The sequence below is a fragment of the Pseudophryne corroboree genome, chromosome 2 (assembly GCF_028390025.1).
Source record: "Pseudophryne corroboree isolate aPseCor3 chromosome 2, aPseCor3.hap2, whole genome shotgun sequence".
Lineage (NCBI taxonomy): Eukaryota > Metazoa > Chordata > Amphibia > Anura > Myobatrachidae > Pseudophryne > Pseudophryne corroboree.
This window is the reverse complement of record NC_086445.1, coordinates 281,740,576-281,755,697: the sequence shown is the minus strand read 5'-3', so window position 1 is coordinate 281,755,697 and position 15,122 is coordinate 281,740,576. Positions and strand designations below refer to the sequence as shown.

The following is a 15,122-nucleotide window of genomic DNA, read 5'->3' as shown; positions in this document are numbered from 1 at the left end:
AATACATACCTCCCAACATGACCCTCTCCAGGAGGGACAAAATGCTCTGCTTCTCATCTTTTCTCTTAATGTATGATTGCCGGCATCTGTGTTGAACAGGTTAATAGATAAGAAAGGTGTTTCAGCCCAGGTGATAGCAATCATAAATGAAGAGAAAAGTCCAGGAGCAGAGCATTGAGTCCCTCCTGGAGAGGGTCATGTTGGGAGGTATGTTAATACGTCTGCCCCCCTGAAGGTCTGCACTGACTCAGGCCGACATGTCACTTGTCTAGTGACACATCACTCAGCATGGGCCGGGGAGAGCCGCGTCTGCTTCACCCCTGTCATACATATTTACTCGCCCCTAGGTAACTCAGGAGATAATCACAATCATTTGACTGCTGCCAGCCACTCGGTCCTCTCTCCTATGCCAACCAACGCGCCAGAGGCTACGCGCCGGCTGATGACGTTAAGGACGTCAGTGCTGCTGCTGGAACCACAACACACCTCTCGCTGTCTACGCAGTGGAGCCTTCTGCACGGTGCCCGAGCTCAGCTGATGATGCCACCGCCTGTACGTGTCCGGAGAACCTGAGCTGCCCCAGCCCTGGGCGAAAAGAGCAGGCCGGAGAGGCGGGCATCGCCTGGTCATCAGCTGTCACCGAGCTTCCACTGCAACGGGCGGGGTTGTGGTGGCCTGACCCTTACCGGATGATACCCGGGTAATGATGAGTCCCCTACCACCTGCACTCCCCTATAGCCAGCCAGCCTGCCAGCATCCCCTGTGCCCCGTCTCCTGTAAACCCTTTGTGTGTGACTGATGTGTATGTACTGTGCACACTCTGTGACTGATGTACAGTATGTGTATGTACTGTGCACACAAGTGCGCGCCTGATGTACAAGTGTGTGACTGATGTACAGTATGTGTATGTACTGTGCACACCAAGTGTGTGACTGCTGTACAGTATGTGTATGTACTGTGCACACCAAGTGTGTGACTGCTGTACAGTATGTGTATGTACTGTGCACACCAAGTGTGTGACTGCTGTACAGTATGTGTATGTACTGTGCACACCAAGTGTGTGACTGCTGTACAGTATGTGTATGTACTGTGCACACCAAGTGTGCGACTGATGTACGGTATGTGTATGTACTGTGCACACCAAGTGTGTGACTGATGTACGGTATGTGTATGTACTGTGCACACCAAGTGTGCGACTGATGTACGGTATCTGTATGTACTGTGTAACCCCAGTGTGTGACTGATGTACAGTATGTGTATGTACTGTGTAACCCCAGTGTGTGACTGATGTACAGTATGTGTATGTACTGTGTACACCAAGTGTGCGACTGATTTACAGTATGTGTATGTACTGTGTAACCCCAGTGTGTGACTGATGTACAGTATGTGTATGTACTGTGCACACCAAGTGTGTGACTGATGTACTGTGTAACCCCAGTGTGTGACTGATGTACAGGATGTGTATGTACTGTGTAACCCCAGTGTGTGACTGATGTACAGGATGTGTATGTACTGTGTAACCCCAGTGTGTGATTGATGTACAGGATGTGTATGTACTGTGCACACCAAGTGTGTGACTGATGTACAGTATGTGTATGTACTGTGCACACAAGTGCGCGCCTGATGTACAGTATGTGTATGTACTGTGTGACTGATGTACAGGATGTGTATGTACTGTGCACACCAAGTGTGTGACTGATGTACAGTATGTGTATGTACTGTGCACACCAAGTGTGTGACTGATGTACAGTATGTGTATGTACTGTGTACACCAAGTGCGCGCCTGATGTACAGTATGTACTGTGTACACCAAGTGTGTGGCTGATGTACAGTATGTGTATGTACCGTGCACACCAAGTGTGTGACTGATGTACAGTATGTGTATGTACTGTGTAACCCCAGTGTGTGACTGATGTACAGTATGTGTATGTACTGTGCACCCTCAGTGACTGATGTACAATATTTACTGTGCATCCTTTGTGTGACTGATGTACAGTATGTACATGTACTGTGCAGCAGTTAAGGATGGTGGTATATATCCTGTAATAGAATATATACAATGTTTCTCGAACGTCCTAGTGGATGCTGGGGACTCCGTAAGGACCATGGGGAATAGACGGGCTCCGCAGGAGACACGGGCACTTTAAGAAATAATTTATATTTTGGTATGCTCTGGCTCCTCCCTCTATGTCCCTCCTCCAGACCTCAGTTTGAATCTGTGCCCGGACGAGCTGGGTGCTGTTCAGTGAGCTCTCCTGAGCTTGCTGTAAGAAAGTATTTTGTTAGGTTTTTTATTTTCAGGGAGCTCTGCTGGCAACAGACTCCCTGCATCGTGGGACAGAGGGGAGAGAAGCAGCTCTACTCTCTGAAGCTAGGTCCTGCTTCTTAGGCTACTGGACACCATTAGCTCCAGAGGGATCGTACACAGGATCTCACCCTCGTCGTCCGATCCCAGAGTCGCGCCTCCATCCCCCTCGCAGAGCCGGAAGACAGAAGCCGGGTGAGCATGAGAAGCAAGAAGACTTCGAAATCGGCGGCAGAAGACTCCAGTCTTCACTGAGGTAGCGCACAGCACTGCAGCTGTGTGCCATTGCTCCCACACACCTCACACACTCCGGTCACTGTAAGGGTGCAGGGCGCAGGGGGGGGGGGGGGGCCCTGGGCAGCAATTGGGACCTCTTTGGCAAAAGTTTAGCATATATACAGTTGGGCACTGTATATATGTATGAGCCCCCGCCAAGAATTGTACATTTAAGCGGGACAGAAGCCCACCGCTGAGGGGGCAGGGCTTCTTCCTCAGCACTCACCAGCGCCATTTTTTCTCCACAGCTCCGCTGAGAGGAAGCTCCCCAGGCTCTCCCCTGCATATACACGGTAGAAGAGGGTAAAAAGAGAGGGGGGGCACATAATTAGGTGCAAAAATCAATATAAAACAGCAGCTACTGGGTTAACATTAAGTTACTGTGTTATTCCTGGGTTTATAGCGCTGGGGTGTGTGCTGGCATACTCTCTCTCTGTCTCTCCAAAGGGCCTTGTGGGGGAACTGTCTTCAAAAAGAGCATTCCCTGTGTGTGTGGTGTGTCGGTACGCTTGTGTCGACATGTTTGACGAGGAAGGCTATGTGGAAACAGAGCGGGAGCAAATGAATGTGGTGTCTCCGCCGACGGCGCCGACACCGCCGACACCTGATTGGATGGTTATGTGGAAGGTTTTAAATGATAATGTTAATTCCTTGCATAAAAGGTTGGAAAAAGCTGAAGCCTCAGGACAGTCAGGGTCTCAGCCCGTGCCTGATCCTATGTCGCAGAGGCCGTCAGGGTCTCAGAAGCGCCCACTATCCCAAATTGTTGACACAGATACCGACATGGATTCTGATTCCAGTGTCGATTACGATGATGCAAAGTTACAGCCAAAATTGGCTAAATCCATCCGTTATATGATTATAGCAATTAAGGATGTGTTGCACATCACAGAGGAAACCCCAGTCCCTGACGAGGGTTCATATGTATGGGGAAAAGAGGCAGATGGTGACCTTTCCCCCTTCACACGAGCTAAATGAGTTATGTGAAAAGGCTTGGGAATCTCCAGATAAAAAACTGCAGATTTCCAAACGGATTCTTATGGCATATCTCTTCCCGCCAACGGACAGGTTACGCTGGGAATCCTCCCCTAGGGTGGACAAAGCTTTAACACGCTTATCCAAGAGGGTAGCCCTGCTGTCACAGGATACGGCTACCCTCAAAGATGCTGCGGATAGAAAGCAAGAGGGTACCCTGAAGTCCATTTATACACATTCAGGTACCTTACTGAGGCCAGCGATCGCGTCGGCCTGGGTGTGTAGTGCTGTAGCAGCATGGACGGACACCCTGTCTGAGGAACTTGATACCTTAGACAAGGATACTATATTAATGACCCTGGGGCATATAAAAGACGCTGTCCTTTATATGAGAGATGCTCAAAGAGACATTAGTCTACTGGGTTCTAGAATAAATGCTATGTCGGTTTCTGTCAGAAGGGTCCTGTGGACTCGGCAATGGACAGGTGATGCCGACTCAAAAAGGCACATGGAGGTTTTACCTTACAAGGGTGAGGAATTGTTTGGGGAGGGTCTCTCGGACCTGGTCTCCACAGCTACTGCTGGAAAGTCAAATTTTTTGCCATATGTTTCCTCACAGCCTAAGAAAGCACCATATTACCAAATGCAGTCCTTTCGATCACAGAAAAGCAAGAAAGTCCGAGGTGCGTCCTTTCTTGCCAGGGTCAGGGGCAGAGGAAAGAAGCTGCACAACACAGCTAGTTCCCAGGAACAGAAGTCCTCCCCGGCTTCCACAAAATCCACCGCATGACGCTGGGGCTCAACAGGCGGAGCTAGGCCCGGTGGGGGCGCGTTTCCGAAATTTCATCCACAAGTGGGTTCACTCCCAGTTGGATCCCTGGGCAATAGATATTGTGTCTCAGGGATACAAGCTGGAATTCGAAGAGATGCCCCCTCACCGATACCTCAAGTCGGCCCTGCCAGCTTCCCCCCACAAGAGGGAAATAGTGTTAACTGCAATTCACAAATTGTATCTTCAACAGGTGGTGGTCAAGGTTCCCCTCCTTCAACAAGGAAGGGGTTATTATTCGACCATGTTTGTAGTCCCGAAACCAGACGGTTCGGTCAGACCCAAATTGAATTTAAAATCCCTGAACATATACCTGAAAAGGTTCAAGTTCAAGATGGAATCGCTGAGAGCGGTCATCGCAAGCCTGGAAGGGGGGGAATTTTATGGTGTCTCTGGACATAAATGATGCATACCTTCATGTCCCCATTTATCCACCTCATCAGGCGTACCTCAGATTTGTGGTACAGGATTGTCATTACCAATTTCAGACGTTGCCGTTTGGTCTCTCCACAGCACCGAGAATATTTACCAAGGTAATGGCGGAAATGATGGTACTTCTGCGGAAGCAAGGGGTCACAATTATCCCATACTTGGACTATCTCCTCATAAAAGCGAGGTCAAGAGAGCAGTTGCTGATCAGCGTAGCACGTTCTCTGGAAGTGTTACGGCAACACGGCTGGATTCTAAATATTCCAAAGTCGCAGTTGATTCCTACGACTCGTCTGCCTTTCCTGGGCATGATTCTGGACACAGACCAGAAAAGGGTTTATCTCCCGATGGAGAAGGCTCAGGAACTCATGACACTGGTCAGAAACCTATTAAAACCAAAACAGGTGTCGGTGCATCACTGCACTCGAGTCCTGGGAAAGATGGTGGCATCATACGAGGCCATTCCCTTCGGCAGGTTCCATGCGAGGACCTTTCAATGGGACTTACTGGACAAATGGTCCGGATCACATCGGTTAATCACCCTATCCCCCAGGGCCAGGGTGTCTCTCCTGTGGTGGCTGCAAGTGCTCACCTTCTCGAGGACCGCAGATTCGGCATTCAGGACTGGGTCCTGGTGACCACGGATGCAAGCCTCCGAGGGTGGGGGGCAGTCACACAGGGAAGAAATTTCCAAGGTCTGTGGTCAAGTCAGGAGACTTGCCTTCACATCAACATCCTGGAACTAAGGGCCATATACATCGCCCTACGTCAAGCGGAGACCCTGCTTCGCGACCAACCGGTTCTGATTCAGTCAGACAACATCACCGCTGTGGCTCATATAAACCGACAAGGTGGCACAAGGAGCAGGGTGGCGATGGTGGAAGCCACCAGAATTCTTCGCTGGGCGGAGAATCACGTAAGCGCACTGTCAGCAGTGTTCATCCCGGGAATGGACAACTGGGAAGCAGACTTCCTCAGCAGGCACGATCTCCACCCGGGAGAGTGGGGACTTCATCAAGAAGTCTTCATGCAGATTGCGAGTCGGTGGGAACTGCCACAGGTGGACATGATGGCATCCCGCCTCAACAAAAAGCTACAGAGGTATTGCGCCAGGTCAAGAGACCCTCAGGCGATAGCTGTGGACGCACTGGTGACGCCGTGGGTGTTCCAGTCGGTCTATGTATTTCCTACTCTTCCTCTCATACCCAAGGTGCTGAGAATCGTAAGAAAAAGAGGAGTGAGAACAATACTCATTGTTCCGGATTGGCCAAGAAGGACTTGGTATCCAGATCTGCAAGAAATGCTCACAGAGGACCCGTGGCCTCTGCCTCTAAGACAGGACTTGTTACAACAGGGGCCCTGTCTGTTCCAAGACTTACCGCGGCTGCGTTTGACGGCATGGCGGTTGAACGCCGGATCCTAGCAGAGAAAGGCATTCCGGATGAGGTCATTCCTACGCTGATAAAGGCTAGGAAGGACGTGACGGCTCAACATTATCACCGTATATGGCGAAAATATGTTGCTTGGTGTGAGGCCAGGAATGCCCCTACGGAGGAATTCCAGCTGGGCCGTTTCCTTCACTTCCTACAGTTGGGAGTGACTTTGGGCCTAAAATTGGGTTCCATTAAGGTCCAGATTTCGTCCCTATCCATTTTCTCTTACGTCCTAGAGGATGCTGGGGACTCCGTAAGGACCATGGGGTATAGACGGGCTCCGCAGGAGATAGGGCATCTAAAAAGAACTTTTACTATGGGTGTGCACTGGCCCCTCCTCCAGACCTCTGTTAGTTCTTGTGCCCAGAGGAGAATGGGTGCACTGCAGAGAGCTCTCCAGAGTTTTCTGTTGAAAAATAATTTTGTTAGGTTTTTTATTTTCAGGGAGTCCTGTTGGCAACAGGCTCCCTGCATCGTGGGACTGAGGGGAGAGAAGCAGGGCTGGCTTAACGGTTGGGCTCTGTTTCTAAGGCTACTGGACACCATTAGCTCCAGAGGGAGTCGGAACATAGGTCTCACCTGGGGTTCGTCCCGGAGCCGCGCCCCCGTCCTCCTCACAGATGCCGAAGATAGAAGCCGGGTGAGTATGAGAAGGCAGAAGACTTCATAGGCGGCAGAAGACATCAGATCTTCATGAGGTAAGGCGCGCAGCGGTAAGCTGCGCGCCATTGCTCCCATTCACACACACAGAGCAGCACTGAAGGGTGCAGGGCGCAGGGGGGGGGGGGGCGTCCTGGGCAGCAATAAACCTCACATTTGGGCACTGACCAGGTAGATTAGGCTGCTGAGCAGTAATTCTACGATCCCCCGCCGTTTTCTATAAAAAAATCACCGGTACCGAAGCCCGACGTCGGGTGGGCGGAGCTTGATCCCCAACACTAACCAGCGCCATTTTCTCCACAGAAGCTGCATGAGGAAAACGCTGGCTCCCTGGTCTCTCCCCTGCTGAACATTCAGGCTGGAAAAAAGAGGAGGGGGCATTTTGAGCGCAGTGAGTGGGAATCTGGTAATTATATATATATATATATATATATATGTATGTATGTATGTGTGTATATATATATATATATATATATATATATATATATATATATATATGTGTGTGTGTATATATATATATATATATATATATATATATATATATATATATATATATATATATGCGCTATCTGGTCATATCTTTCCAGTGTTATTAAGCGCTGGGTGTGTGCTGGCATACTCTCTCTCTGTCTCTCCTAAGGGCCTGGTTGGGGTTTTGTCCCCTTATAGGTTAATCCCTGTGTGTGTAGGGTGTCGGTACGTGGTGTCGACATGTCTGCAGCGGAAGGCTTTTCCAAGGAGGAGGTGGAGCAAATGAGTGGTGTGTCCCCGTCGGTTGTGCCGACTCAGGAATGGATGGACATGTGGCATATGTTGAATGCAAGTGTGGCATCCTTACATAAGAGGCTTGATAAGGCTGAATTAGGGGGGACATCAGGGGGTTAATCCTCGGATTGGACCGACTCACAGGGCCCGTCGGGGTCTCAAAAGCGTCCCTTAACACAAGACACTACTACCGACACGGACTCTGATTCCAGTGTCGACTATGACGAAGTGAAATTGCACCCTAGGGTGACAAAAAGCATTCAGTGTATGATTGTGGCAATAAGGGATGTGTTGCATATTGCGGATGAACCCTCGGTCCCCGACACGAGTGCACATGTTTAAGGGAAAGAAACAGATTATAAATTTTCCCACATCTCATGAACTAAATGATTTATTTGAAAAAGCTTGGGAGACTCCGGAAAAGAGACCGCAGATACCCAAAAGAATTTATATGGCATACCCCTTCCCTAAACAGGACAGGGAGCGTTGGGAATCACCTCCCACTGTGGACAAGAACCTGACGCGCTTGTCCAAGAAAGTGGCGCTACCGTCTCCTGACACAGCTGCCCTTAGGGACTCTGCAGATCGCAGTCAAGAGACTACCTTAAAGTGTATTTATTCTCATACTGGAGCAGTCCTTAGACCGACAATTGCGTCGGCATGGGTGTGTAGCGCGATTTCAGCTTGGACAGATGAGCTGACAGCTGATTTTGATAAGATGGATAAGGATACTATATTCTTAACTCTAGCCCATATTAAAGACGCAGTCTTATTTATGAGGGATGCTCAAAGGGACATTGGTTTGCTGGCTTCTAGGGCCAATGCCATGTCTATCTCTGCGAGAAGATCCTTATGGACTCGCCAATGGACGGGTGAGGCAGATTAAAAAAAACATATGGAAGTTCTACCCTATAAGGGAGATGTATTGTTTGGGGATGGGCTGACGGACCTGGTTTCCACAGCTACAGCGGTTCGGTCAGACTTATTTTGAATCTGAAGTCCCTAAACCTGTACATAAAAAGATTCAAATTCAAAATGGAATCACTCAGAGCGATAATAGCCAATATGGAGGAGGGGGAGTTTATGGTGTCTCTGGACATAAAGGATGCGTACCTTCATGTCCCCATATATTCCCCCCATCAGGAATATCTGAGATTCGCTGTACAGGATTGTCATTACCAATTTCAGACGTTGCCGTTTGGGCTTTCCACGGCCCCGAGGATTTTCACCAAGATAATGGCGGAAATTATGGTGGTCCTGCGCAAGCATGGAGTCACAATTATCCCATACTTGGACGATCTCCTAATAAAAGCGAGATCCAGAGAGAAATTGCTGAGCAGCGTGTCGTTTTCTCTGAGAGTGCTCCAGCAACACAGTGGAATTCTAAATCTACCGAAGTCACAGTTGATTCCGACAACTCGGCTAACGTTCCTAGGTATGATACTGGATACGGAACAAATGAAGGTCTTTCTCCCACTGGAGAAAGCCCAGGACATCCAGAACATGGTCAGAGACCTGCTAAAAACGAAAAGGGTGTCAGTTCACCAATGCACTCGAATTCTGGGAAAAATGGGGGCAGCCTACGAGGCCATTCCCTTCGGAAGGTTCCATGCAAGGACTTTTCAATGTTACCTTCTGGACAAGTGGTCCGGGTCCCATCTGCACTTACATCGGAAAATAACTCTGTCCCCAGGGGCCAGGGTGTCTCTCCTGTGGTGGTTGCAAAGTACTCACCTGCTGGAGGGTCGCAGGTTCGGAATTCAGGATTGGATCCTGGTTACCACGGACGCGAGCCTCAGAGGATGGGGAGCAGTCACACAAGGAAGAAATTTTCAGGGACTTTGGTCAGACCAGGAGTCCTGTCTACACATCAATGTGTTGGAACTCAGGGCCATTTACAACGGCCTTCGACAAGTGGAGAGTCTTCTTCGAAACCTACCGGTTCTGATTCAATCAGACAATGTCACAGCAGTGGCTCATGTGAACCGCCAAGGCGGGACAAGAAGCAGTGTCGCGATGGCGGAAGCCACCAGGATTCTTCGCTGGGCGGAAAATCACGTAAGCGCTCTGTCGGCTGTCTTCATTCCGGGAGTGGACAACTGGGAAGCAGACTTCCTCAGCAGACACGATCTCCATCCAGGAGAGTGGGGACTTCATCAAGAAGTCTTTGCAGACGTAACGCATCTTTGGGGAACTCCTCAAATAGACATGATGGCGTCACGCCTCAACAAAAAGCTTCGGAGGTATTATGCCAGGTCTCGGGACCCTCAGGCAGTAGCAGTAGACGCTCTGGTAACACCGTGGGTGTTCAAATCGGTCTACGTGTTTCCTCCTCTTCCTCTCATCACAAAAGTGTTGAGGATCATAAGACGAAGAAGAGTACAGACGATACTCGTTGTCCCAGACTGGCCTCGAAGGGCCTGGTACTCGGATCTACAAGAGATGCTCACAGGAGATCCCTGGCCTCTTCCTCTGAGGGAAGACCTGTTGCAACAGGGGCCCTGTGTATTTCAAGACTTACCGCGGTTACGTTTGACGGCATGGCGGTTGAACGCCGAATCCTAGCGAAAAAGGGGATTCCGGAAGAGGTCATCCCTACTTTAATAAAGGCTAGGAAGGAGGTGACGGTAAAACATTATCACCGTATCTGGCGAAAGTATGTGTCTTGGCGTGAGACCAAGAATGCACCTACGGAAGATTTTCATCTGGGTCGTTTTCTCCACTTCCTACAGACAGGAGTGGATATGGGCCTGAACTTAGGCTCTGTTAAGGTACAGATTTCGTCCCTCTCGATTTTCTTTCAGAAGGAATTGGCTTCTCTTCCAGTAGTCCAGACGTTTGTAAAGGGAGTACTGCACATCCAGCCCCCTTTTGTGCCTCCAGTGGCACCATGGGACCTGAACGTGGTGTTGCAGTTCCTAAAATCACACTGGTTTGAACCGCTTAACAAGGTTGAGTTGAAATTTCTTACCTGGAAGGTGGTCATGTTGTTGGCCTTAGCATCAGCAAGGCGAGTTTCAGAATTGGCGGCTTTGTCACACAAGAGCCCCTACTTGATTTTTCATGTGGATCGAGCTGAATTGAGGACACGTCCGCAATTTTTGTCTAAAGTGGTTTCTTCATTCCATATGAATCAACCTATTGTGGTGCCTGTGGCTACAAGTGACCTGGAGGATTCCAGATCCCTGGACGTAGTCAGGGCCTTAAAGATTTATGTAGCCAGGACGGCTAGAATTAGGAAAACAGAGGCTCTGTTTGTCCTATATGCAGCTAATAAGATTGCCGCACCTGCTTCGAAGCAGACTATTGCTCGCTGGATCTGTAATACGATTCAGCAGGCTCATTATACGGCTGGATTGCCGGTACCAAATTCGGTTAAGGCCCATTCCACTAGGAAGGTGGGCTCTTCTTGGGCGGCTGCCCGAGGCGTCTCGGCATTACAGCTTTGCCGAGCGGTGACTTGGTCGGGGTCAAACACTTTTGCTAAATTCTAGAAGTTTGATACCCTGGCTGATGAGGACCTAGAATTTGCTCAGTCGGTGCTGCAGAGTCATACGCACTCTCCCGCCCGATTGGATGCTTTGGTATAAACCCCATGGTCCTTACGGAGTCCCCAGCATCCTCTAGGACGTAAGAGAAAATAAGATTTTAAACCTACCGGTAAATCTATTTCTCCTAGTCCGTAGAGGATGCTTGGCGCCCGTCCCAGTGCGGAAACTCTGCAAGACTTGTATATAGTTATTGCTTACATAAGGGTTATGTTACAGTTGAAATCGGTCTTGGACCGTTACTGTTATTGTTCATACGGTTAACTGGTTATGTATGATCCAGGTTACATGGTATGATTGGTGTGGGCTGGTATGAATCTTGCCCTTGGATTTCTAAATCCTGCCTTGTATTGTCCATCTCCTCTGGGCACAGTTCTCTAACTGAGGTCTGGAGGAGGGGCATAGAGGGAGGAGCCAGTGCACACCCATAGTAAAAGTTCTTTTTAGGTGCCCTATCTCCTGCGGAGCCCGTCTATACCCCATGGTCCTTACGGAGTCCCCAGCATCCTCTACGGACTAGGAGAAATAGATTTACCGGTAGGTTTAAAATCTTATTTTCTTTCAAAAAGAACTGGCTTCTCTACCTGAAGTTCAGACGTTTGTGAAGGGAGTGCTGCATATTCAGCCCCCTTTTGTGCCTCCAGTGGCACCTTGGGATCTTAACGTGGTGTTGAGTTTCCTGAAATCCCACTGGTTTGAACCGCTCAAAACGGTGGAATTGAAATATCTCACGTGGAAGGTGGTCATGCTACTAGCCTTGGCTTCGGCTAGGCGTGTGTCAGAATTGGCGGCTTTGTCACATAAAAGCCCCTATCTGGTTTTCCATGCGGATAGAGCAGAATTGCGGACCCATCCACAATTTCTGCCGAAAGTGGTTTCATCCTTTCATATAAACCAACCTATTGTGGTGCCTGTGGCTACTACTGACTTGGAGGATTCCGGGTTACTTGATGTGGTCAGGGCTTTGAAGGTTTATGTAGCCAGAACGGCTAGGGTCAGGAAAACAGAATCTTTGTTTATCCTGTATGCTTCCAACAAGCTTGGTGCTCCTGCTTCAAAGCAGACTATTGCTCGCTGGATCTGTAACCCGATTCAGCAGGCTCATTCTGCGGCTGGATTGCCGCTGCCAAGATCAGTTAAGGCCCATTCCACTAGGAAGGTGGGTTCTTCTTGGGCGGCTGCCCGAGGGGTCTCGGCATTACAGCTGTGCCGAGCGGCTACTTGGTCAGGTTCAAACACTCTTGCAAAGTTCTACAAGTTTGATACCCTGGCTGAGGAGGACCTTGTGTTTGCTCATTCGGTGCTGCAGAGTCATTCGCACTCTCCCGCCCGTTTGGGAGCTTTGGTATAATCCCCATGGTCCTTACGGAGTCCCCAGCATCCACTAGGACGTTAGAGAAAATAAGATTTTAATTACCGGTAAATCTATTTCTCGTAGTCCGTAGTGGATGCTGGGTGCCCATCCCAAGTGCTGACTTCTTCTGCAATACTTGTATATAGTTATTGCTGCAATAAGGGCTATGTTATTGTTGCATCAGGGTTGAACTGATGCTCTGTTGTTGTTGTTCATACTGTTGACTGGGTAAGTTTATCACAAGTTATACGGTGTGGCTGGTATGAATCTTGCCCTGGATTTCCAAAATCCTTTCCTTGTACTGTCAGCTCTTCCGGGCACAGTTTCTCTAACTGAGGTCTGGAGGAGGGACATAGAGGGAGGAGCCAGAGCACACCAGTATATCAATGCTTTCTTAAAGTGCCCATGTCTCCTGCGGAGCCCGTCTATTTCCCATGGTCCTTACGGAGTCCCCAGCATCCACTACGGACTACGAGAAATAGATTTACCGGTAAGTAAAATCTTATTTTCCCAAGCACATTGTAAATCAGAATGCTGTATACTAAGGGGTTAATTTGCCTTTTTGATCACCACAAGCAGGTTATATACCATATGAATTATAGATCTTTCTGTTAAAGGCGACTCAGTCTGTTAGGTTCCTTCCTCATTCAACTTTTATGGAACATCAGGCAATAAATGAGTAAAGCTGCCATTCTGATCTATGTTTGTGGATGTCTGCCAGCAGGCCGTGTGCAGTGTAGTGTTGGAGAATAGGCATATCCTCTTACTTATTGGTCAAATCAGTAGACTTGATGGTATCATATTTTTTTCTGCTTTTTACAGTAGCCTTTTTTTAAACTGTATTCACTAGCCCCCACTGAAGCATGGCTCTAGGGCAGACTACTTTTTGATTCCCACCTCATACTTTGCTGTGACAGACATGACAGTAAAATTGGCATATTTTCTATTTATTTTCTTTGTTTTCTTTAATCCCTGTCTGTCTGTGTACATTTTTGATACACGAGTGTTGCTATCGAAGCCTAATTTTCTATTTCTTTCAGTCCTATGGTGGTCATTCAGAGTTGATCGCTAGCTGCATTCGTTTGCTGTGCAGCGATGGGGTAAAAAAAAGCGGCACTTCTGCGCATGCGGCGTAATGCGCTCGCGTGACGTACTATTACAACGAACGATGTAGATTCACACAGGGTCTGGCGAAGCTTTTCAGTCGCACTGCTGGCAGCAGAGTGATTGACATGAAGTGGTCATTTCTGGGTGTCAACTGGCCGTTTTCAGGGAGTGTTCGGAAAAAACGCAGGCGTGCCAGGAAAAACGCAGGCGTGGCTGGGCGAACGCAGGGCGAGTTTGTTATGTCAAAACAGGAACTGAACAGTCTGAAGTCATCGCAAGCGCTGAGTAGGTATTGCGCTACTCTAAAACTGCACACAAAAAACTTTGCCGCCACTCTGCGATACAACCGTTCGCACTTCTGCTAAGCTAACATACACTCTTGCACGGCTGCTAAAAACTGCTAGCGAGCGAACAACTCTGAATGACCACCCATATCCATAAATTGGTTCTTTTATATTGAGCTAGGTTTCATAGAAACTGATGGGTTTTTCTAGAATGTTGTTATTAGGCTGTCACATCACATGTCTTTTACAGCATAAGAGGAATCATTATTGTGCACACTCTGGTCATAGAAATCCTATTTTCATCATGAAACAGTGGTAAAATGACCACACTATGGGGCAGATGTATTAAGCCTGAAGAAGGCCTAAAAAAGTGATAAAGTGGTGATAAGTGCAAGGTGATAACGCACTAGCCAATCAGCTCATAACTGTCAATTTACATATTTACATATTAGAGCTGATTGGCTGGTGCGTTATCACCTTGCACTTATCACCGCTTTATCACTTCTTTATGCCTTCTCCAGGCTTAATACATCTGTATTAAGGTAAATCTGTTGGAGACCTGGAACCACCTGAGTAGTAATAGTTACAGAAAACGGCGTCCCTGGGCTACCTGGAACTTTCTTTTAAAGTATCTGTTCTGTGAAATGAATGTGACATGTTTATATGAATGCGAAAGAGTTTCTTGGCTGTCTAATACCCCTTTCACAGAGAAATTTGGACTTGGGATATTGCCAGGTCAACCTGGGTCCTTTCTTCATGTCAAAGGGTCTACCGGCTCCAAATTGCCAGGGCCCTGACCCTGGTCGCTACCATGATTATTCCTGGGTCCGACCCAGGTTGCCTGTGGCGTGACCCGGTTTTTGCGACTTGGGTTACAATTCAAATCAGCTGATTGGCTGTTTATCCGGAGGCCCACCTCAAGGGACTGTGAATAGGGTCAACCAGGAAATAACCTTGGTCCAAACTGCTGTGTGAAAAAGGTATAGGATCTATGACCTGGCCCAACGCATGTTCAATAACGCGGTAAAAAGCAGGGCCTGAAAGTGTTATATATTAAGCTAAATATGAATGTTCTGAATATTGTGATGTGTGTGTTAATTGTTGAAATATGAGCACAATGTACAAATATTGCTTTTAATAGTGGTTTGGATTGTCCA

General features: G+C 48.3%; 2 protein-coding genes across 6 annotated transcripts in view; one reads left to right on the top strand and one right to left on the bottom strand.

Annotated features, from left to right (window-relative positions):
* LOC135016457 (uncharacterized) overlaps nucleotides 1–630 on the bottom strand; it is a 50,771-nt gene extending 50,141 nt beyond the window's left edge. The window contains exon 1 of the mRNA XM_063952865.1: nucleotides 487–630. Coding sequence (XP_063808935.1) covers nucleotides 487–630 — 144 coding nt within the window. The remainder of the gene's footprint in view (nucleotides 1–486) is intronic.
* AKAP11 (A-kinase anchoring protein 11) overlaps nucleotides 189–15,122 on the top strand; it is a 246,602-nt gene continuing 231,668 nt past the window's right edge. For all 5 annotated transcript variants that reach the window (XR_010214542.1, XR_010214538.1, XM_063952864.1 and 2 more), the window contains exon 1: nucleotides 189–700. The gene's annotated coding sequence lies outside the window, so the exon portion shown is untranslated. The remainder of the gene's footprint in view (nucleotides 701–15,122) is intronic.